This window comes from Stenella coeruleoalba, assembly GCF_951394435.1.
Source record: "Stenella coeruleoalba genome assembly, chromosome: 10".
Classification (NCBI taxonomy): Eukaryota; Metazoa; Chordata; class Mammalia; order Artiodactyla; family Delphinidae; genus Stenella; species Stenella coeruleoalba.
In genome coordinates this window covers 48,322,088-48,347,082 of record NC_137156.1, presented here as the reverse complement: position 1 = coordinate 48,347,082, position 24,995 = coordinate 48,322,088, and the positions used below count along the sequence as shown (strand labels likewise).

Here is a 24,995-nt window from a genome sequence, read left to right as displayed (position 1 = left end):
TTTTGCAGAGGTGTCTGAGCAAAAGAAAATGGACTTTTTGCAATGTGATGCTCACTGTATATCTAGCTATAACTACCCAACTAGCAATACGGAGGTTGACTTGTTTGTTACAGATGAGATCTTACCAAAGCACACAGTGGATGTAAACGCGGTTGTACAAATTCAGTCATTTTTATTCACTGAAACAATTTGTCCAAGTGTGTGTATTTTTGGTTTTATGTGTAAATTGGATTGACCAATTTAAATTCAGTTGTTTGGCAACTAACCACCATATATTTATATATTCTTCATGTTTTGCATTTTCATTAACGTTTTTGAAACTTGATCATTTTTATTGGAAGTTATTTTAAAGTGTAATTTCAGTGCAGTGTTGTATGTTGTTCAGTGGATTATTTTCTTTGTGATAAGAAAAGCATGAAATGAAAATATTTTAGGACTCTAGAATAAAATAGGATTTGAGAAGTAATTATAATAGTTACAAAGGGTTGGCAAACTTGTTTAAACTTGAAAAAGGTTATTAAAATTAGACATACCGAGGTAGATGCCTGTATTTGCTGTCTTGAGCACAGTTGGTATGAGCATGAGCCTGCATTTGATTAACTTTCCTGGAGGAACGTGGTTACCAAAAGCCTTCCTTCCTCCTGCCCCCCTCGGCCCCAGTCCCTCACTTCACACCCCTCCTCCTCTCGCTGTCCTCACACACTCTCGACTTTGATGCACAGAGGAGGGAGGGATGTGAAACTTCCTATAAGACATTGACCTATTTGAAAATATTAGTGACACTTTGATGCCAAATCTATTTTGTGTCATTTTCTTTGTTCTTAAACTAGTTAATTTTTTAAATGTTATTTGTTGTCTTCTCTCTTTCCCTGCTACTTTGATCTTTAAAAAGCATGGTTTTTATAGCTAGTGCCAACCAGTTAGAGCACTGTTTCCTACCTGTGAACATCATTTGTTCAGCTAACATTCTGTGACCAGGCACTGTGTTAGGAATGTTGAGTAATATATTCATGTCAGTGTTTGCCATTCATATCGTAGCCCCTTTTGTGTATGAAGAAACTGAGGCTCGTGGAGGTTAAAACTTGACTTGGGTCAAACAGCTAGTAAATGATAGAGCCTCAGTTGAATCCAAAGTCCAGCCACCTGCCTTTTCTCAAACAGCTCATAATCCAATTGAGAATATTCTTGTTTCTTTTCATTTTTTAAATCCATATTTAGAGATTTCTTGGCTTATGTATGTGTTTCTAGCTTTTTCAGGCAGGTGAGATAGTTCTGGATATGAACTGAACTCTCTGATTGCTTTGACTCTCCTAGTCCTGTCCTGAAAAACTATGTTTGACCTATTACTTTAAGGATGGATCTTAAGATGAGTAAAGGATGAGCATGAGCAGGTAGGGCTAGAATTAGTAGGAGTATAGCTTATACTGGTTCCCAGTGCATGTTGTGTGTGTGTAGATGGGAAGGCGGCAGCGGCTCCTGTGGAGGTAAGTGGTAAGATTTAGTGGAGGCTGACCGTGTTAAACATGGTGGTGTCTTCTCAGATTTTTAAAGAAAATAGTACTGCCCCAAGGGATATATCTAACCAGTTTCATTAAGTAAACATTTTATTGGTATTTCTATTAGCTTTGTTATATTTATATAAGCCAAACTTTATTCCATTCCATTGTTTCTGATATTTTCACTTTTTAGTCTCCATGCTTTGCAACATGGAAAAAAGTTAAGAAGTTAAAAGCTACTCCATTGTGTGACTGATTTAATAAAATGTAAACATGAAATGCAGAATGGTTAAAACTACCCAATTCTGATTTCTCAGATGTGTATGTGTTGAGCCTTCTAACCCTGGCAATGAAACTCTGAAGGTGTGGGAGGAAAGGAATGTAACGGCACACAACATTCCCTGGGGGAACCTCACTGTCTCTGTGAGTATATGTGAAGTGAAGGCTGGTGCAAACAGTAACCTTGTTATTTAGCTTTTCCTTAGTAAACCTAAATTTCCTTCTTGATTGATGGATATCATATGTTTTCAGAATATAGAGTTGTGTTGACCAAATAGAAGTTACCACATTTTTATTTATCATGTACTGAAGTGTATAGGTTGAAAAGAATGAAGCTGGTAGGAAGGGAGATCAAGATGGACTATATTTGGCTTCCAAGATATTAATTATTAAAAAGATTTGAATAGTCTTCTGGTTTCTAATTCCTCTTGGATTCATAAGTTCATAGGCCTGTGGTTGCTGGTCCTCAGGTCGACAGTTCCAGCAGCTCTTACCCACTTGCGCCTTCTGTTGATCAGTCCATCTGCTCCGGCAACTGCTTATTTAGAAGATGAGGAATGCTCGTACTGAACCTGTTTACCTTGTAGAGACTAGTATGACTTCAGCACTGAAGGAAAGGAAAGGAAAGGAAAAAGGACAGAAACATATAATGAGCACCTACTGGGTACTGAGCACTATTACATACATATTTTTGTATTCTGTTGGGAAATGTTGTCCTAGCCCTAGAAATATCTGTTTTGGACACTTCCCAGGTTGGGATTTAGAAATAAAGATGTCCAGTGATGCTGGCAATATCAATTAAAACCAAGATCCCTTGAGCTTCTCTGGTGCTTTTTATATCATGTAAGCAATTGTAGGTCATTCTTTTCTCTCTAAGGGTGATAGCTCCTAAATATGTAACTGGAGGGATTTCATCTGAAATTTTATCCCATTGATAATTTACATCTGCACTGTCCGGTACAGTAGTCACTGCCATATGTGTCTATTTAACTGTACGTTCAATAAAATTAATTAAAAGTTCAGTTTCTTGGCTTCACTAGCCATGTTCCAAGTGCTCAGTCCTGTCGAGTGACTGACTGCTGGCTGGCTGTACAGGACGGTGCAGATACCTGACATCTTATCATCACAGACAGTTCTGGGGACAGTGCTGATGTAAAGCACTGTGTGTCAGTAATCAGCTTAGAATAATACTTTACTGTTTTATATTAGAATAATATTTTATTAACTCTATTTTGTTGTGAAAGAGGTAGAGTTAATAGAGGTGCCTATATGAAAGTGATTTGTTAAAAAAGCTCATTTCATGATGAATAGGGTGTCTTAATATTTTAGATTATGTATATGGTCTTTTCAGTGTATTTTCTTGATATCCATCAGGGCCATGTTAGGTTTTTTTGTGTAGCTATAGCTTTTATTTCTATGATCCATGTTGTAAATTGTAGGATTACTAATCTTAGCACGTAGAAATTGAGAATAATGGAAACTTTGTTTTTCTTTCAGTAAACCTGAGTTGTATTTTATTTTTGCGGTATGCGGGCCTCTCACTGTTGTGGCCTCTCCCGTTGCGGAGCACAGGCTCCGGGCGCGCAGGCTCAGCGGCCATGGCTGAGCCTAGCCATGGCCGCTGGGCCTAGCCGCTCCGCGGCATGTGGGATCTTCCCAGACCGGCAGGCGGACTCTCAACCACTGCGCCACCAGGGAAGCCCTGAGTTGTATTTTTAAAATGAGTCTCATTAGAATCTAAGTAAGGAAAAAAGGACTTCAGTTGCATGTGCCTTTGTTAATCTCTGGTTGCCTTTCAGTTATTTTTCCCCCCAGAGGAAAATCAAGTCAATATATTTCTATAATTGTATTGTATTATGTTATATTATTGACTATATTATTGATTTTATTAATGGAAATATTTCAGTGGTCACTTTACTGCTCACAGTCCCATGCGTTAATCTCACCATCAGAAAAGTCAGAAAGGGACTTCCCTGGTGGCACAGTGGTTGAGAATCTGCCTGCCAATGCAGGGGACACGGGTTCGAGCCCTGGTCTGGGAAGATCCCACATGCCGCGGAGCAACTAGGCCCGTGAGCCACAACTGCTGAGCCTGCGCATCTGGAGGCCGCGATAGTGGGAGGCCCGCGCACCGCGATGAAGGGTGGCCCCCACTTGCCGCAACTAGAGAAAGCCCTCGCACAGAAACAAAGACCCAACACAGCCAAAACTAACTAAATAAATAAAAGCTGAGCTGATGTCCTTCTTCACTAAAAGAAAAAGAAAGAAAAGTCAGAAAAGCCAAGCACAGTTTTTATTATTGATTCGAATTTAATAGTTTAACCATCTCTTATTCAGCATTCTAAAGGCAGAGTCGTAATTTTCTATAGCTTTTGTTGTAAGCAACTTGTTCAGAGGTAAAGGAAAGACAGTGAAATTGTTGAACAAGAATGCAAACAAATATTTGGGAATTAATAAAAGGCTTATATTGAGATATATGAGCCTTTCACTAAAGGAAATAAGGAGTTGAAAGAAAGGAGTGGAGTGTATGATGTGAATAACTTGACAAAAATACAGTATTTCATTTCAGTGACTTAAGATGCAGATTTGTCAAACCATGACCTCTCTGAACTCAGGATATGTTTTAAAATTGATTGTGTGTTAATGTTGACTTGATAGTGTTTTTTCTAAGTGAAACATAAAATAATGGTGTGCCTTATGATCAGTAGCATCTTAGAGTCAAAGAAGTTCTTAGTAATTTATTGGCTGTCTGAGAATCCCCTTCAATCCCTTCCTTTTTCTGTTTTTTCCCCTTTTTTCAGGAATGTAAAATCTTTCATGGTACATTTGTAGGATCAGCTTGTAGTCTCCATGGACCTTATATTCCAGATGTGCTCTTTTGGTGTGTCATCTTATTTTTCACAACATTTTTTCTGTCTTCATTCCTCAAGCAGTTTAAGACCAAGCGCTATTTTCCTACCAAGGTAATTGGGGTTTAATTTTGGAGTTCTTGTAATAGTCATGCTTTTAGTTTTCATTTCCTTGGTTTGGTTTATTTCAAAACAATAAGATATTGTTTGAAGTTAGTACTTTATGTCATATAGCTATAAAGAAATTATTCATAGTGAAAAGTGTATATTCCATGTCTGAGCTAACAGTAGGAAGACAATGCTATCATGAGAGATGATAGGTTAGTTGTCAAATGTGTTTCTTATCTTTTGCAAAAAATATTAGTTATAAATGTATTTCACTGATACATTGTCACTAATTAAAAAAAACCTCATTCACACTTTCTAGTGGCATATTTTAGTCTGTGAAAGATATGAATTATTTAGAAAGGACACATAGTATTTTTGTGTTTATACTAACGAAACCCCTTTAACATAGGTGCGATCGACAATCAGTGACTTTGCTGTATTTCTCACCATAGTAATAATGGTTGCAATTGACTACCTTGTAGGAGTTCCATCTCCTAAACTTCATGTTCCTGAAAAATTCGAGGTAAGGATTAAAACACTTGGCTATTTGTTACTTGGGAATACCAAAGTACTTTAAAGTGAGATACCACCTCCTAAGTAGTTATTTCTAAAATATGCATAGTCTCTCTGAAGAGCTGATGCTTTGAAAGCAAAAATTATATATATGCCTCACATATATAAAAAAATGAAAGGATGAACAGAGACAAGTGAACATATTTAGGAAATAAGCAAGAAGGTATCAAAGCTGGCCCATCAGGTAGAGTGAATGAAAATATTCATGGTGAGGAGTTGGGAGTCATTTAAAATTTTTGACCCTTCTCTCATAGCTGGAGTTCACAATATACTTTCCAGGTGAAAGAAACATTCTTTATTCCTTTATAAAGGAGTAACTCAAACTTGAATTTATAAGAGTGGCAAGGGGATCCTCATTAAAATTTTTAGAAGGGTGGTATATCTGACAGTAATTGGAAAGCTTTGTGTAACACTTCCCAGCAGAATCAAGAGAGAATCAATTTTTTTTTCCACAAGAAAAATGATACTTAATCTGAGCATCCATGAACTCTTTGGTTTCATTAGCAAACTACAGTTCTTTGGTATACAGTATATCATGTGCATAACACAGCATTTGATAATTATTTTCCCTTCTAAGTTAGAGGTGGTAGCTTTTGAATACTTTCTGGAAATTTTTAATAGTCAAATATTTGTGTCACTGCTTATATTTACATTTAACTAATTATATGACTTCTTTTATAAGCAGAAGATTTAAAGGGGATTAGGAATAAGGAATATAACGAAGATAAATTTAGTCTGTTCTCTCTCTCTGGGATTGAAAAATAACATCATTTTAAAAACCAGGGTGCTCAAAAGTAGAGGTGGAAAATGATCCAGCAAAATTGTATAAATCTATATTTTTATCTAAAAATAAGAAAAATTAAGCTTTATAATATTTATTGTATGAATTTTACTGTAAGGATAATTATAAGTAACATAATACATAAATGAGTATAGCATCATTGGGTATATATTTTTTTGCTGCTAAGAGTATATAATTTTTTTTTTTTTTTTTTTTTTGCGGTACGTGGGCCTCTCACTGCTGTGGCCTCCCCCGTTGCGGAGCACAGGCTCCGGACGCGCAGGCTCAGTGGCCATGGTTCACGGGCCCAGCCGCTCCGCAGCATGCGGGATCCTCCCGGACCAGGGCACGAACCCGCATCCCCTGCATCGGCAGGCGGACTCTCAGCCACTGCCCCACCAGGGAAGCCCCAAGAGTATATAATTTAAAAAGTTTTGGAGACCTTTGTTTAAAAGCATAGATATTGAGCCACTAAAGATTTTAGGCCATTAAGAGGTGACTATATCAAAGTATTCTGTTTTTACCAAGTCTTACAAATAGACAAAACTATAAATTATATTAATGTAATTTCCTGTAATCCTGGTCCCATTTCCTTATTCTGGTTCCAAATATATCCTTGTTATTCATTTATCTAGCTTTCAAGTAGCAAACTGATTTCAAGGGGTTTAAAATACACTTGGGGAAACAAGTTAAGAAACAGTTAAGAATATATGCATTGTATACATAAAACATTTATTCATGTGCAGTATTGAATATGAAGCAGTATAATGTATATCAGTGTGGGAAAATTATAATATCTGTATTCAAAAACAGTAAATTTCCCTTTTGTGTTGACAGATGTTTTCATGTAGAAAAAACAGGCTTAATATGACACCTAAGTAATAGAAGCATTTAAATTTCAATATATCCAATATCCTCCAAGAATGCTAAACTCTTATGATCTCTAAAAATGTTTTATTATAAAAAAATTTTATGTTAACAGCATTGAAATAGATTTTTAAAGTGCCAGATTTTTGTCAGCCAATGCTTTGGAAAAATAGTGTAGCGAGGCCCAGTTCTACTTTAGTACTGACCCTGACAAGATCACTAGTCTGTAGGATCTCCAAAGCAGTTTAGATTAGGAGTTGATCTAGTAGGTAGATTGATTTCACTTTATATGAAGTAGATAGGCATGTGTTGAAAGGACACTCTACTTCACTTATCTATTCCTGCATAACAAACCTCCCAAAACATCATACCTTTAAACGACAGCACTTTTTTTGTTCATAAATGTGCGACAGTTGGGACTAGGCTTAACTGGGTAGTGCTCTGGTCTCCTGGTTTGAGATCTTATACGTGGCTGCAGTCTTTATTGCCTTGATGGGAGCATGTCTGGGTGCTCAGTTCAGACGGCTGAAGAAGCTGGGTAATTGCCTCCCACCCCTGTCTCATCACATTGTGTCTCATCACATTGTGTCTCATCCTCAAGAAAGCTTATCCAGGCTTACTCAGAGCTTAATCTCAGGGTTCCAGAAGGGTTAGAGAAGAAGCAGCAGGGTCCCTTGAGATCAGGACTCAGAAATCACAGGGTTACTTTGGCCTTATTCCCAGGTTCAAGGGGAGGAAATAGACTCCCCTTCTAGGTGGAAAGAGTGGCTGAGTCACGGGGACAAGAGACCTGCCTCTAGGGATGAGAATTCCTATGGCTGTCTCTGCAAATAATTCACAATATATCCCAATATTTAATCCAGTCCTTTCCGATCCCTTGGCATTTGTTGGGGTAGACACAGTCTGTGCTGTGGAAATTTTGTGCAGTAGGAGAAGGAAGCTTTTTTTTCTTTCCTTCTTTTAATCCTTAAATGTTTTAACAGCCTACTGATACAAATAGGGGCTGGATCATAAGCCCTTTGGGAGAAAATCCTTGGTGGACCTTATTAATAGCTGCTATTCCAGCTCTGCTTTGTACCATTCTCATCTTTATGGATCAACAAATTACAGCTGTAATCATAAACAGAAAGGAGCACAAGTTGAAGGTAATTTTAAAATTTTGTCCCAAGAATTGTTTCTTTGAGTTGGAGATGGTGAAAATTAATTTCTTCTCTCTTTATAAGTAGTATAGAGTTTTAACCTAAAAGAACAATATAGGCTTACAAATATTCATGTTTGTTTCACTTTTCAGAAAGGAGCTGGCTATCACCTTGACTTGCTCGTGGTTGGTGTTATGTTGGGAGTTTGCTCTGTCATGGGACTTCCATGGTTTGTGGCTGCAACAGTGTTGTCAATAAGTCATGTCAACAGCCTAAAAGTTGAATCTGAATGTTCTGCTCCAGGGGAACAACCCAAGTTTTTGGGAATTCGTGAACAGCGGGTTACAGGGCTAATGATTTTTATTCTAATGGGCCTGTCTGTGTTCATGACTTCAGTACTAAAGGTAAAAAATCTCTTTATTGCAATGTTTTAAAATCTTTCTTTATCATAAAATTTATACTTGGTTGTATGAAAATGAAACATTAAAATATCTAAAATTAGTTTCATTTCCTAGAATTTACTTGGAAAATAATATTTTGGAATGGTGGTTAGTGTAGTAGGCATCAGTGTTAGATTGTATCCTTTTAAAAAATAATGTAGTTTAAACAAACAAAAAATAATAATAATGTAAAAGGGTAGTATTAAAGACTATAGAGTTTAGGAAGGAGTTAATCCATGGCTTAGTTATGATCTAAAAGAAGAATATACCAGAGGATTTTATAAGCATATTAGAGGAAATAATATTGAAAGATAGATGAAACAGTTATTTGACCACAATGTAAAAAATAATATTGCTATTAATTGAATTAATACATTCTTCCTGACAAAGAACGTATTAACGAAATGAATGTATTAAATGAAATATGAGTAGTAACACTCATTAGGAAAACAAAACGAGCTAATACTATAAATGAAGCATGTAAGAAATTATACTTTATGATAAACCTCTTTTAGTCACATCTGATCTTTACTGTACACATTCTACCTAATCTAGTGATTTAATAAAAAACAATAGCCATAGCAAACATAGCTAAGTATCTAATCTTAAATCTTCTATTCATCATGGAAGAGCTCAACTCCATTTTTTTTGGTGTTTCAGTTATGTTTGTTGTAAAGAAAATAAGTAAAAAGTTGTAAACTATTTATAAATTAGGGTACAAACGTGGAGTGTGTACGTGTGTGTGTGTTACATATTAACTAAAAGAATTGTAGTTAATACTAGAATTCTTTGGCCTCCTTTCATGGAGCCAATTAATTGACCAAATATTTGTTGAGTACTTTCTGTGCTATTAAGTACTGAGGCAACAATAATAAATAGGACACTTTATTGTCTACTTTGAAAAACTTGGCAATCTACTTGGTGAAACAGATAGGCAAATGGGCAATTACTGCATAGTGGTGAGTATATTGTTAGAGGTGCTTGGGACAAGAGGAGGAATGTGTAGTGCAGTCTTATGGGGATGCTGCGTCTCCTGATGAAGGTTGCCCTTTACATTTTTTAAGTAGTTCTAAAAATTTTTAAGTATTAACTGCTTATAGGCAGAAAAATTCAAGTAGAATATCAAGAAAGCTCTAAAATAAAAAGTTAGTCTATTTTCTCTCACTTTCCAAAAGCAACTCTCCAGAGGTAAACTTTTTACTCCTTTGTTTTTTAAGTTATTTTGTTAGTTAACACCATTATAGATTTATATACTTTTATAATTTTATTTTTCACTTTATTATCTTTAGACTGAATCTCTTTGCCTAAGACAGTGATTCTTAAAGTCTAGTTCAAGGACCTCTGGGAGTCCCTGACACTCTGTCCGGGGTCTGCAGGAGCCTCCCTTTCCCATTTATGTGACTGTGTTGAGGCCGGGTTGTCTTCATAGACTTTGGCCAGAACGATATATTGTAGCAGATTTAATGCAGGTGCAGATATGAGAGTGTAGTCGTCTTCTGTTAAGCCACCCGTTAAAGAGATTTACAGAAATACAGAACAGCGCTGCCCTTCTCACCTAATCTTATGTTCTTTGGAAATTATAGTTTTCCAGTAAAAATATGTTTTTTATATTAACTTGTAATAGGTTTATTATTATTTCAAAGTGAGTTTAAAAATAACTATTGGGACATCCCTGCTGGCGCAGTGGTTAAGAATCTGCCTGCCAATGCAGAGGACATGGGTTTGATTCCTGTTCTGGGAAGATCCCACATACTGTGGAGCAACTAAGCCCGTGCGCCACAACTACTGAGTCCGCGTACGCCACAGCTACTGAAGCCCATGTGCCTAGAGCCCGTACTCTGCAACAAGAGAAGCCACTGCAATGAGAAGCCTGTGCACTGCAACACAGAGTAGTCCCTGCCCTCTGCAACTAGAGAAAGCCCGCGTGTAGCAACCCAACACAGCCAAAAATAAAATAAAAAAACTATTTAAAATTTTTCTTTTAATTTCTAATATGGTGAATATCTATTTCCCACATACCTATATACCTATTTATATATCTATACCTATGTCTCTCTTTCTCTCTCTCTCTCTCTCTCTCTCTCTCTCTCTCTCTCTCTCTCTCTCTATATATATATATATATATATATATATTCCACATAAGAGTATTTGGGGGGAGGGTCCTCAGTACTTTTTAGGAGTATAAAGGGGTCCTGAGACCAAAAACTTGAGAGCCTCTGACCTAAGTTTATGTCTTTCATGAGGATTTACCCCAAACATCCCATTCTCCCTTTCATCAGTTGTTTTTGGTTGGCTGTGTTTTTAGTTTTATTATTATTGTAAAGGTTACCAACATTTACACTCTGTGCTTTTTCTGTAAGTTAAATTATAGCAATGTAAGCCCTCTGGGAACACGTAATCAGTATTATGATGAAATAAATATTCGCTGAGGACTAGGCGGTGTGATCAGCCTGCGTAGAGGCAGAAATAACCCTTATTTCCCCAGACTCCTGCGGTTTCAGAATAATAGTCCAAGCCGCAAGACCTGAGAAGTTTTCTTAATATTTGTTGACTTCTCTTACTTAAAAAAAAGTACATATACAGGTTCCACTTTTTCTTGTATTTCTTTTTTGTATTTCTAAAGGAATTCCTTGAGTAATTTTTTCATGTCTGGTACCATAATTAGTAAACTTTCAGAGTTCTTGCATGTTTCAAAATTACCCTCTATGATTGATAGATGGATATTCATTTCAAGTTTCAAATTTATTTTTCTTTGAGTCTTAAAGTTATTGTTGCCTAGAGATCAGTGGTTCTAGTAAGAGGTCTGATATCTATTTGGTTTTTGTGTCTTCAGAAGCATCTTTTTCCTTTCTAGAAGCTACCAAAATATCCTTTTTACTCTTAGAGTTTGGAAATTTCACTAGGATATTTAGGTAAATAGAAACTTTTAATTTACCTTGCTTCTCTCTCTGTGGGTCATTTTACTCTAGAAACTTATGCCTTTAACTGTGGGAGTGTTCTTCAGTTCTTTATTTCCTTTTCTTTATTTTCTCTTAGATATTTCTTCACTTTCAATTAGACAGATACTAGACTTTCCAGATATGTTGTTACATTCCTCTTCTCTACTCTCTCTCACTGTTAAAATTTCCTCTATTTTCTTTATCATTTTATTGATCTCTTTAGTCTTATCAAAATCGTTGTTACAAAATTCTTTTAAATTATTTTGATAATTGTATCTTTAATTTCTGGGAGTTTTTTTTTTCATTCTGGTTATTCATTTCTCTTAGCATTCTGAAGTTGCTTTATGGATTAAATATTTTCTTGAGATTCCCTGAGGATACTGATTAGATTTTTGATATGTTTTCTTTTCTCCCACGGTCCTTAGTTAAGGACATACGAGGTTGTTTACTAGAGAATGAGTGTGATTCTCCTCTGGCTGTTAGGTCTTTTTTCTTTATAGGTCTCTCCCTTGGGTGAGTGCTGATTGTGGTGTTTGAATCAATGAATGGGGCCTGTTGCTGGCTTTCCTGTGGGATGTCTGGGCATGGACTAGGTAGGCAGTTTGGGATCCCCCTAACTGCCAAAGTAACAAGGACATTCTTTTTCAGGCTGGTGTTTGTTTATTATACGTATTGTAAATGGTATTGTATAGCAGTCACTGTAGGGGTAGTGATAGTAATAATAATGGCTAACCCTTTTTGAGTGATTGATATGTACCATGTGCTTTTCTGAATATTTTATGAATTTGAAGTTTTTTAATCTTCAAGGCAATCTGATACAGAAACTAAAATAGAGAGATTAAGGCTCAAGAAGAGGTAAACTGGGTTTTTAGGCCAAGTAGTCTGATTGTAGTACTTCTGCTCTTAACCACGGAACACAGTCCCTTCTTAGGAGGGAACATGTAGATGGTAAATGATTCTTCAAGGAGGTTATTGTTTACTAGCATTTTTCTTTGTTATAGAAAAGTCTCATCACTGAAAGATCTTTTAACTCTATCTCATAGGCACTGACTATGTTTTTATGTATTTTTTATGTGAAATTGTTCTGGTAACATGGGTTCTAATTGTGGTCATTTTACTTACAGTTTATTCCAATGCCTGTTCTGTATGGTGTTTTCCTTTATATGGGAGTTTCCTCATTAAAAGGAATCCAGGCAAGTCTTAAGCATTTAATAACTTTCTAAAAAAAACTTAAACATTTTATATTTGCAATGATTGTTTTTCTGATGGTAGTGATTTATTCTCTGATATTTTGGGGGCAGGTTAACTAGTGACTTCAAATCCACATTTTCCAAGTAATTATTGCTTACTGAACATTTTTTTCCCCCTGAGAGTGAGATCATGAACTGTTATGTCCTTACCTATTTTTAATTGAAGCTAATGAAAGGTAACTATCAATGAAGACTAGTATAGTAAGAGGGAGGATCAAAAGGATTGGAATGGGGGGAAAGGGGCTATTTCTGACATGTTAGAACAGTAATTTCAGTTGCTTAAAAAGAAAGTGTAGATATTAGTCTTCTATAACCATGGTAATAACCTGCCATTTGTATGGTGCAGTACAGTTTATAGAGCCTAGTATACAGATGATTTTCTGTGATCCTCAAAACAACTTTGGGATATGAAAGGAAGAAGTACTAATTTTGTAAATCATGAAACAGAAATAGACTTACTGAAGGTTTTTAACTAAGTAAGCAGTGGAGCCAAGGCTAGAATCTAGTGTTTTCACTACTCTGTTTTGTCTTATTTGTAATATTTCTTGGGAAACAAGCTGATAGAATGAATTAGGATTTGTGTGAATCCAGCCTTAGTGTAGAACGTGTAGCTGCTCAGGCAGGGTTGGCACCACTCACCCAGTCCTGGCCGTGAGCAGCGTGTGGTCCCGAGCTGCCGGCTTCCGGCTGCCGGGTATCTCAGACGCACCAGCATTTTTTTTTTCAACACAGTCCAGTATCTACTCTCCAGTGGTCAAGAGATGATCTCATTAACTCAGCTGATTGTTTTACAACAATTTTGTGGGTTATGTAGGGCTGATCTTATTCCCGGTTTATAAATGAGGAAATTAAAACTCAAAAGGACCAAGGGATTGGCTCATAGTTTCCTTTTCAGTGGGTGAAAAATTAGTAATTGTTACCTCAGGTTATTTTCATAAAATTGGTAATGTTAGACTTAGAAAGTACCTTGGGAGATTGTTACTCTTTTATTTTACATATTAGAAAACAAGGTCAGAGAGATTAAATGACTTGTACATTTGGTTATAGCAGATAAATTTATCAAAATATTTTAATTCCCCAATTTAAAACATTTTGACTTGAGTTTTCTGATTAATGAATTACATTTGTTTAAGTGGTTGCCTTGATTTTTTTTTTTTCTCCTTGGATCAAGATGTTGTAAACTGAAACATTCTCCTGTGTTATCACGGCATATCAGGGAAGTTAGAGTTTAAATCACAAAACCCTAAAGCAGAATACAATTTCTTTTCCTAAGTAACAGAAATGATATTTTTGTTGAAAACTTTTTCTTGTTTTGCTTTCCATTCGATATCCAGTTTTTTGACCGTATAAAATTATTTGGAATGCCTGCTAAGCACCAGCCCGACCTGATTTACCTCCGCTACGTGCCCCTCTGGAAGGTCCACGTCTTCACAGTCGTCCAGCTCACCTGTCTGATCCTCTTGTGGGTGATAAAAGCTTCGGCTGCTGCAGTAGTTTTTCCCATGATGGTAAGTTTTTTTTTTTTTTTCAGACTTTATCACTAATTAATAACATTTTTATGTGTTTTGGTAGTACTTATCTTACTAATATTTATAATTGACTTTGAGTAAAGGATTTTAAGCACCTTAGGTGTTTTGAAATGTGAATTAGCCCTTTCTAGCTGTGAAACCAATAGTTTTCAAAATTGAATTTGCTTGTCATTTTCTAATTTTGGTTTGTTTTTGATTTTTAGTCCTTGGGTATAGAACACTGTTCCGTATTTTTAAACAATTTCAGAGTTTAGGACGTTTATGAAGCAAATATGGTAGCCTAACTTAAAAAGCAGAGCAACCAGAGCAACATGGTTCTTTAATAGGCTATTTCAATACATCTTTTTCAGAAATTAATAGATCTAGAAGTCAAAAAGTAATAAAGATTATAGATGATATTAATAATTCATTACATTATCATATACTTTAATAATTATTCATAATTTAATCATTAAATTATCACATTTCAAAATTGCATTTTGCAAATAGGGAATAGGCATCCTTTTGTAAATATTATGCAAAAGTTGGTTTATGTACATGGCCAAAAAGAAAATCTTTAAAAATTAAAAAGTTGTGAAAATTATACAGTTAATATTCCCTGATCACAGATAAATTAAGTTATAAATGAATAGTGAAAAGTCACTAAAAAATATTCAAAATTATATACCATGTTCTTTGTTTTGCATACTTAGTATTATAAAAATGTCACTTCCAAGTATGAAGCCTACTAGTTTTATTGCATGTGTGTTTCTGTGTGTGGGGGGGGTTGGTATCAGTGTGAACTGGGTAATTTTAAAGTTTATAGAGAAAAATAATACCAGAGCCACAACAACATGGATGGTAGAAATATTCTGTATCTTACTGGGGTTGCTTTACAAGAGTACATGTATTTTTCAGAAGCATTAAACTCTACACCTGATATTTTTTTATTTACTATATGTAAATTGTATATTAATGAAAAGATAAAGATATAATAAATACCAGAGAATAACAAAACAAAGATAATTATAATTCAGAATTCCTAGCTGGGTGCAGGGGTGAGGGGCTTGACTGTTCCTATGCTAATACCATGGTGTTTTTTTTTTTTTTTTAAAGGGAATTCCTTTATTTTTATTTATTTATTTGTTTGTTTGTTTATTTATTTATGGCTGTGTTGGGTCTTCATTTCTGTGCGAGGGCTTTCTCTAGTTGCGGCAAGTGGGAGCCACTCTTCATCGCAGTGCTCGGGCCTCTCACTATTGTGGCCTCTCTTGTTGCGGAGCACAGGCTCCAGACGCGCAGGCTCAGTAGTTGGCTCATGGGCCTAGCTGCTCCGCGGCATGTGGGACCTTCCCAGACCAGGGCTCGAACCCGTGTCCCCTGCATTGGCAGGCAGATTCTCAACCACTGCGCCACCAGGGAAGCCCACCATAGTGTTTTGATAACTGAATATTTACAAATTGCTGTCAAGTCAGCATAGCTAATACAGTATGAAGTTGGCATAGGAATTGACAAATAGATCAGAAAAACAGACTAATGAGTCCAGAAATTTGTAAGGATATATGAGAATTTACCGCCTGAATAACATAAGCGGATTATTTCATTAAAGGTGTTAATTCATTTAAATGGGAAAATTTAGTATATAGTATTAGAAGATTTGACTGAATACTGGGAGCTAAATAAAGTTGCTATCTTATCATATTCAGAAAGAAATAATAAATCAATTCAGGATTTAAATGTTAAAATGAATTGTAGTAGAAAATCTTGAAGATTATTTGTATAATCCAGTGATTGAAGGTAATTTTTCAAAGAAGGTAGATAAATCCAACAGTAAAAGAAAGATGATATGTTTGACCACATGATAATTGTTTTGTTTGTCCTTATTAAAATCAGATAGTGAACTGGGAGAAAATATTTGTAACATATAAGACAGGTAAAGTGTTTCTGTCCAAACTACACAGAACTTTTAGGAATTCATGAACAGAAGTCAATTGAAACCCTCCTCAGTGTTGGTGGGAATGTAAATTGGTTCAGCCACTATGGAGAATAGTATGGAGGTTCCTCAGAAAACTAAAAATAGAGCTGCTACCGTATGATCCAGCAGTCCTACCCCTGGGCATGTATCCAGAGAAAACCATAATTCGAAAAATACATGCACCCCAGTATTTATTGCAGCACAATATAATAGCCAAGACATGGAAGCAACCTAAATGTCCATCAACAGATGAATGGATAAAGATGATGTGGTATTTATATATACAATGGAATGTCACTCAGCCATAAAAAAGAATGAAATAATGCCATTTGTAGCAACATGGTTGGACCTAGAGATTATCATACTAAGTGAAGTAAGTCAGATAGAGAAAGTCAAATATCATATGATATCACTTATATATGGAATCTAAAAAAAAAAGATACAAAGGAACTTCTTTACAAAACAGAAACAGACTCACAGACATAGAAAACAAACATACGGTTACCAAAGGGGAAAGGTGGTGGGGAGGGACATATTAGGAGTTTGGGATTAACATATACACACTACTATTGTACATATAAAAGGTAATCCACAAGGACCTATTGTATAGCACAGGGAACTCTACTCAATATTCTGTAATAACCTCTATGGGAGAAGAATCTGAAAAAGAATATAGGTACATGTATATGTATAACTGCATCACTTTGCTGTACACCTGAAACTAACACAACATTGTGAATCAACTATACTCCAATATAAAATAAGAATTTTTTTAAATTAAGTAAAAAACAAAAACAGAAGAGGAAATACAAATGTCCAGTGAACATTTGAAAACATCTTCAACCTTAGCAGCAGTTAAAGGAAAGCAAATTAAAGAATAACGTGTCTTTTTCACTAATATAATTTGAAAGTTAAAACCTAATGCTGGAAAATGGGTTCTCTAATGCATTGCTGAAGAGATTTTTAAAAATTATATCTACTTAAATAATGTACATAATGTAAAGTAATCATAAAAATTAATAATCATGTTTGTGAAGACACTCATCATGGTTAATCTGCTTTATAGTTTTATGCAGAGTTCAAGGGATTTATATAGGAAAAGGCTAAAAATCTCATTTCCTTTATGTCTTTGAGCAGAAAGTTGAAAAAGATAAATAGGTGACTCAGTTTCTTTGAAATAAGATGGTGTATGGGGCTTCCCTGGTGGCGCAGTGGTTGAGAGTCCGCCTGCCGATGCAGGGGACACGGGTTCGTGCCCCGGTCCGGGAAGATCCCACATGCCGCGGAGCGGCTGGGCCGGTGAGCCATGGCCGCTGAGCCTGCGCGTCCAGAGCCTGTGCTCCGCAACGGGAGAGGCCACAACAGTGAGAGGCCCACGTAAAAACAAAAACAAACAAACAAACAAAAAAATAAGATGGTGTATGAAGTCATTTTAAAATAAAATATGTGAAGTACTTTTCAATTTACGATTTAATAAATACTTTTTCTCCAAGTGATATAATTTGCATATTTTTAGATGTTACTTAATATTCTCTCCATCACTTTTTAAAGGTTCTTGCGTTAGTCTTTGTACGCAAACTCATGGATCTGTGTTTCACAAAGAGAGAGCTTAGTTGGCTTGATGATCTCATGCCAGAAAGTAAGAAAAAGAAGGAAGACGACAAAAAGAAAAAAGAGAAAGAGGTAAAAAAAGAATTTTAAATATACACTGTTCACTTCTTTTTTAATATTTTGTACCAAGTAGCAAGCACTATTATAGTCACTTTGATGGAATCAACTCCTTTAGTCCTCCTAAGAACCTTATTATTATAAAGTGTAGGTACTTTTATTATCCCCACTTTACAAATGAGGAAACAGAGAGCGAGAGAGAGAGAGAGAGAGAGAGAGAGAGGTTAGTAGGTAGTTTGTCCTAAACACAGGCTCTTACCCATTTTACCAACTTGCCTTTATCCCTTGCCTTTATGTACATTTATGTTAAATGTACATAAGTACATTTTAGCATACATTTTAATTTTAACAGCATTTTAATAATCTGGCATATATTGGGTTGGCCAAAAAGCTTGTTTGGGTTTTTCGGTAACATCAAATGAACTTTTTGGCCAACCCAGTGTAAGGACAAAAAGGACTTTAAGTAAATATCTTTTTACAGAAAGTATAGTAAAACTTTAGTCTTTATATTCAATATTATGTACCCTTAGTTGATTTGTATACTGAGATTTACATAAATACTCTTTTCTGAATTTGATTTTTTTTAAGTAACCAGCTCAATATTATAACCTAGTAAGAAGGACAAATAAAACACTTGAGTATGTAGCATAGGTGATTTTGTTGATTTTAGTGCCTCACTTAATTTTCCCATTCAGAATATTGTTTGAAAATCAAAGATAAGAAGATATACATTTTTTAAAGTTGTGGTCCTATTTAAATAGATCTCAGAATTGCTGGGGGTTTTTTCTAATTTTTGAGGGAAATCAGCATAATTTATAACTTATTGCATAGTATTTATGGAAAAGCATTTATTAAAGTTTTGCAGACAAATGCGTTTAGGGCTTGTTGGCATTTTTTCATGGTTTCGATTGATTTTTCAGTGCTGATTTATGGCAAAATTACTGGTTGTGTATTTACTTTTCAACAAAAATTTTGACTTTTTAATTAGGACACTAATTAAAACATTTGAATTGAGTCTCCAAAATTTTTAAGAGCTTTGTTTCCTTCAAAGCTATATATGTATGTAAATGTTTATGAACTTGATGATTTTTCAAATAGGGTATAATCTATTTATAAAATACTTAGGTAAAATTGCTTGCTTATTCCTGTATCAGGGAGAATAAGGTTATTTGCATATCACAAAACAAAAGTAAAGCTGGCTTAAACACAAGAGCTTATTTTCTCCTATAAAAGGAATCTTGAAAGTAAGTGATCTGGTGTGATGGCTCCACAAAGTTATCAGGAACTCTGCTGCTTTTCTCCCAGCTCGGCATAGACTTTTCATCCTCAGAATCCCCTGATGGGTCAGAAGCGCTGCTGAGTTTGAGCTATCATGTCAGCATCAGAGACAGCAGGAGGTAGACCGTGGATATCTCCACCCTGCCCTCCAGAAATGGCATCCAGGAATTTCCACTGGCACCACACTGAGTTGCAAGGAGTGCTGGGAAATTTAGTTTAGGTTTTATTTTTTTATCTTTTATTATTTTTGTTAAAACTGGGTGCATCGCCACCCCCAAGTAGTGGGATTTTTATCAGTAAGACAGAGGAGAGAATGCTCTTTCTGTCTTTCCTGTACTGACCACCCCTCCCCATTATAATTGTGTCATGATTTTGGCTGTTTCATAGCTAAGGTGTTCTCAACCTGGGGTGAGTTTCTGATGGTCAAAAAGGGGCTGCTACTGGCATCTAGTGGCCTGCTGAACATCCTGCATACACAGGACTGCCTCCCAGACAATTGTTTGGCTCTAAATGTCAGTATTGCTGAGATTGAGAAACCCTGCCTTATCCAAGTGAGGTTTTGCTTATATTATAATGAGAGTTATGAGGTTTCACAAAATTTTGTCGCTCATTGTATGCCTGTGTCATAGTTGATAATAAAATTTATGTAGCTAAATTGATATTTAAACAGTATCAGTGACTAACTTACAGAGGTGAAAGTTACAACCTCTTAAAATTAATCTTTACAAGTGGTTTTCAGCTTGTGCTACAAGTATGTGTTCATGGTAAAATTTTCAGTCATGGCAGATTAAATAATGTCAGTTTGGTTTTCTGATTCTTTAAGATATTAATATATTAATTGGTCCTCCTGGAAATATTCTGGGAAAAGTAATCTCTTCATGTATGTGCTTTAAAGGAAGCTGAGAGAATGCTTCAAGCTGGTGAAGATACTGTGCATCTTCCATTTGAAGGGGGAAGCCTCTTGCAGATTCCAGTTAAGGCGCTAAAATACAGGTGAGATGCAGCTTCATCCTTTAAAATGTGCTTCATTTACATGTCAGATGCATGAATAAGCCATGCAATGTTTCTTTAAAGTCGCGTTACCTGTTTTTTAAAAGATGACAAACACTGCATCTGACATGTGGGCTAAAGGAGGGCTTCCTGTAGGTGGAAAAGAAAGTCACTGGCTCATCCCCCTTCTCACTTGTAGGAAGGAGTGAAGGAGACCTTGGCATCCATGCCAAGCAGAGATTGTCTTGTCGTTCATCACTCCTTCTGTTTCAGTGAAGTTTAAAATCAGTCTTAGAATATTCCCATTCTCTCAGTAGTACAGCTTTTTTTTTTCTGCCTTTCATTATGACTGGGGTTGGTGTATGCTGGAAAATAAACATTTTTAATCCATTTTTTGATAACCTGTGACAATGTGACTATGTTTAGAGGCCCTAGAACTCTCCTGCGGTTTCCAAAGGTGTGATTTGAGCATTGGCAGTGACGGGTCATACTAGGGAAAAATTAAGTTTCATATATAGTTTATCATGTATGATTTTGGCGATTTATATTTGAATCTAAGAACTAAGTACAGAGGTTGGGAGATGTAAGCTTTTTTGTAGATTAAAAACCTCTATTATTTATGTACACCTGATTCTTCTACACATTTATTCTATTTATGACTGGCCACTTATAGAAGAAAAGTCAGTTTTAGAATATATATAGGTTCCTTCCTTGACCAGTTAATGGAAAATGTTTGTTGATATTTAATTATCTTGCTTCAACCTTTTTTCATTTTTAACTTATGTTTATAGTTTTTATAAGGGCGCATTTGGACTTGTACATGTTGATTAGTTTTGATAAATGAATTCACAAGTAATTTTTCTCTTTTGTCATTGGTATTAACTTGTATCATTGGTATTATTCTTTGTCACCTTTCATGATTTTCCCTCAAATTTGTATATACCTAAAATTAAATGCCAGGTATAGACATTTTGATATATCCAAATAGAGTGCTCTGCTTCTCTAGATTCTGTAAATGTTTGTTAAATGAATTAATGTATTGACTTTGTTGCTAAAAAGTGTATAGGAACTGCCGTGGTAGTTACTGGTGACTCACCAGTTTGCTGAGATTGTTTGCCACTTAATTTCTGCAGGTCCTGCATTATCTCTTTCTCACTGTGATTACACATGGATCTTGACAAATTTAAATGGAGTCCATGCTTACACTGTCAAATATTTAACAAAAAGAATGAGTATATGTATATTTACTTTTGTCTTTTAAATGATGACGTGAACCATGATTAATGTCATTTGGATTAAAACTTGAACATCCAGAATGCCAGGAACTGACTGACCTGTTTATTTGCCAGAATTTTAAATCTTAAGTAGCTTTGAATTACTTGCCATGAAAATGGAGTGAGATAACATGAAAGCATCTGGAAACCATAAAGTCCTATAAAATATGAAAATAATTTATTTAATGTAGACAAAATTTTTCCCATCTAGTTTTATTTTGGGGAAAAACAAAATGTATACTTTCTTCAAAAAAGGTCTCAATTTCTACTAACGGGAAAGTTCTTAGAGAAGATCATTTAGAAGCTAGAAAGTGCTTCAAGAACTTCTCTCTTCAGTTATTTGAAGTTGGCAACTGAGCAAAAAAACGTTTTCTTGGGGTAGACAGGGTTTCAAGTTGGATGGCTCTGCCATGGTGAATTTGGGTGTCCAAATTTGTGCACTTTTAAAAACTTCACTTAGTGAAGCAGCCATTCCTAGAGAGTCTCCAGTGGCCGCTTCACTCTTTACTGCAGTCTTACATCATAAACGACGTGAGATTTAAAGTGTGAACAGGTGACTGCTCTTTAGTCATTTATAACCTGGCTGCCAGCACATTGTTAATTTAACATCTCATTTGACATTTGTATTTGTCGCTTGTTTGCATGAAATGTTTTCCTTTTGGTGAAGAAAAAGGACTAGCAAATATATTCCTGTTAACTTCCTAGTACTTTCATGTCCAAACTGACAACCTTGAGCCCAAAATTATTATGGATATCTTCATTATTGGATTTGGGGTCTTGAGGTAATTTTTGCAATATTTCACAGAGACATGGAATGGTTACATTTGTTTCTTATAATGAAAGGACAGTATTTGGATTTTGATAAATTTTATATAGTAACACCTTCATACTAAAAATATTACTGATATGGTAATACCAGCTAAAAGCAGTACTTATAAACCTTTTTTGTGTGTTATCTGTTGAAGTATTTTAATTTCTAATTTTAAAGTGTCCCATTTCCCAGAATTCTTTTTAATGATTTTTAAAAGCTATGAAAAAGGGCTTCCCTGGTGGCGCAGTGGTTGAGAGTCCGCCTGCCGATGCAGGGGACACAGGTTCGTGCCCCGGTCCAAGAAGATCCCACATGCCGTGGAGCGGCTGGGCCCGTGAGCCATGGCCACTGAGCCTGCGTGTCCGGAGCCTGTGCTCCACAACTGGAGAGGCCACAACAGTGAGAGGCCCACGTACCACAAAAAATAAATAAAAGCTATGAAAAAAATTTTTTTAAATCCTAATTGTAATTTTTCTTTACATACTTTGGATAGTTGTTTGCTGCAATTGAAATTTGTGCAGATTATAAAAGTTTTCTAACTGACTTGAGGCTGTATCACTTTTTATATTTATAAGCACATTAATATATTCCTTTATGTTATTTCAATAGTATACTTATAGCCAAGATAATCACCTTTGGGCATCATTGCCAATTTAATTAGTCTCATTGCTAGTTTTGATTATAAAGAAAGATGCAATTCCCCTTTAGACCTTTATAATAGAACTCCAAAATACTGCTATCTTGCTAGATCTTGGTTTAAGTGCATGACAAAGAATTTTCTCAATTTTAAGTTGATGAAAGCAAATATGATATAGATAATAGGAATGACTATTAATGCTTTTGCAAGTACTGAATACTAACCAGAAAGTGTATTTGTTCTTCAGTGTTGATCCCTCAGTTGTTAACATATCAGATGAAATGGCCAAAACTGCACAGTGGAAGGCACTGTCCATGAATACTGAGAATGCCAAAGTAACCAGATCTAACACGAGGTAGCTGTAATGATTTATGCATTTTCTAACTATAGCCAACTTTCAGTTTACTTATGGATAGCTATTCAGGAAAACCATTGTCTTAACTTAACAAAACCAACCTTTTTTTCTTCCTCTTATTCTTCCTTCTTCCTTTCATCTATCCATCATTTCATGTATACTGGAAGCAGATATAGGTGCTGATTGTTCTGTTATTTTTTAAATTTATAGTTGCCTATTTCAAAAAAGAATTGTTTTGTAATAAAAATGAATATATACATAAGGAATAAATATATAAAAGATCAGAAGCCATATAAAGAAAGATAATTACTAGGGATTGAATACTAAAATAGAATACTACCTCAATCATGCTTTCTGATGGTCCAAAAAAAAAGGCTTTCTTTTGTTTTGCTTTGTTTCAGCCTACTATTTCTTCTGGCAAGGTAAACATTTTCCTAGAAGATATTTGTAAGAAATTTAATCCATGGGAGTAAAGGCCATTCAGTTTTATAATGGACCATGTATTACACAACTGTTTCATAACCCCTTGCTTATATTTCTTGTTATGTAATAACCCTTTTTTCTTTCTTTCCCACTCACTTCAAGACCTAAACCTCAGGAATTCTGGCTTGATAATCATTAGTACGTTGATCCCTTAGGTCTCTGGAGAAATTAGGTATTATCCTGTAGAGTACTCAGTCATTCATAGTCAACAAATTTTTTTTTTTGGTGTTCACTTTGTGCCAGATGCTGTGTTGGGTGTCAGTATATTCTGCTTGGGTGTCAAAAATTAAAACTTTTCCAGGCAAGCAATCACATAGCTATTTCTGCTTCGTTATTGTCTTTCTGGCAACTGTCTTGATAATGATTGATTAAGTTTTTCTCCCAAGATATCTTTCCCTACCTGCTTTTAGAACCTTGCTCCTACTTAATCTCAGTTATCAACTCTTTTGGCTTTTCTCTCATCATTTCTTGAGTTTTAATTCTCTAATGTAGACTGTTTACTTCACTTCTATCTTTGATCTCAAAAGTTTTTAAGTTAAACTTTTTGTCATTTTGGATTATTTCATGCAGCCAGAATTTCACTAGATACTCTTTTTACTCTTAGTAACTTTTCGCACCTTGTCAGCACCCCTGGCCCAGAATGTTAGTATAGTTAGGATAAATAGAAAGACCTTAGAGTAGTAGTATTTTGTCTTTTATACTTCTGCCTTTCAGTCAGGTTGCCCCTCAATTCAAAATCACATGGGAAGAAAGGGAATGTTTTGTTACATTGTTGAACAGAAAAATGTTTGGGTTATCTTCCTTCAGTTTTGTCTGGAGAAGGCAGCAAACCATAGCGTGTTTCTATCTTTTGCAAAATTTTCAAAGCCCAGATATTCATGTTACAATTAAATCAAATCAGTTAATCAGTTAAATCCATATACATGGAATCATTGTATTTGATATTAACTTGAAAATGTAGAATTGTATTTTGATCTTGTATTTATGAACCAAATTTGGGGAGATAAGATTTGTTACATTTTGCAGGAAATTATTTGATGCTTATTTATATTGAGAAAGATTAATTTTTAATGAATTTGTCAGTAAAATAAAAGTCAAATGCTACAACTGTTCATATATAAAGTAAAACTATTGTCAAGCACAGTCATCTTACACTGACCAATTTTAAGGAGCTCCTCTTCAGTTGTAAGAAAAATGTGAAATTTAGTGGCAAAAATATCTTTAAAAAACTAAGACTTTTTAATATTTGCCTTTCCAGTTAAGTTTACTGATATGAAAAGAAAGCAGTAAGATAG

The 24,995-nt window shown here is 35.3% G+C and overlaps 1 protein-coding gene across 4 annotated transcripts in view; it reads left to right on the top strand.

Moving 5' to 3' along the window:
* Positions 1-24,995, top strand: part of SLC4A7 (solute carrier family 4 member 7) — a 121,253-nt gene that overhangs the window by 95,078 nt on the left and 1,180 nt on the right. For all 4 annotated transcript variants that reach the window (XM_079933425.1, XM_079933424.1, XM_079933423.1 and 1 more), the window contains 10 exons: positions 1,814-1,919; positions 4,577-4,738; positions 5,142-5,255; positions 7,937-8,098; positions 8,245-8,496; positions 12,596-12,664; positions 14,056-14,229; positions 17,756-17,887; positions 20,046-20,143; positions 23,110-23,217. In XM_079933425.1, coding sequence (XP_079789551.1) covers positions 1,814-1,919; positions 4,577-4,738; positions 5,142-5,255; positions 7,937-8,098; positions 8,245-8,496; positions 12,596-12,664; positions 14,056-14,229; positions 17,756-17,887; positions 20,046-20,143; positions 23,110-23,217 — 1,377 coding nt within the window. The remainder of the gene's footprint in view (positions 1-1,813; positions 1,920-4,576; positions 4,739-5,141; positions 5,256-7,936; positions 8,099-8,244; positions 8,497-12,595; positions 12,665-14,055; positions 14,230-17,755; positions 17,888-20,045; positions 20,144-23,109; positions 23,218-24,995) is intronic.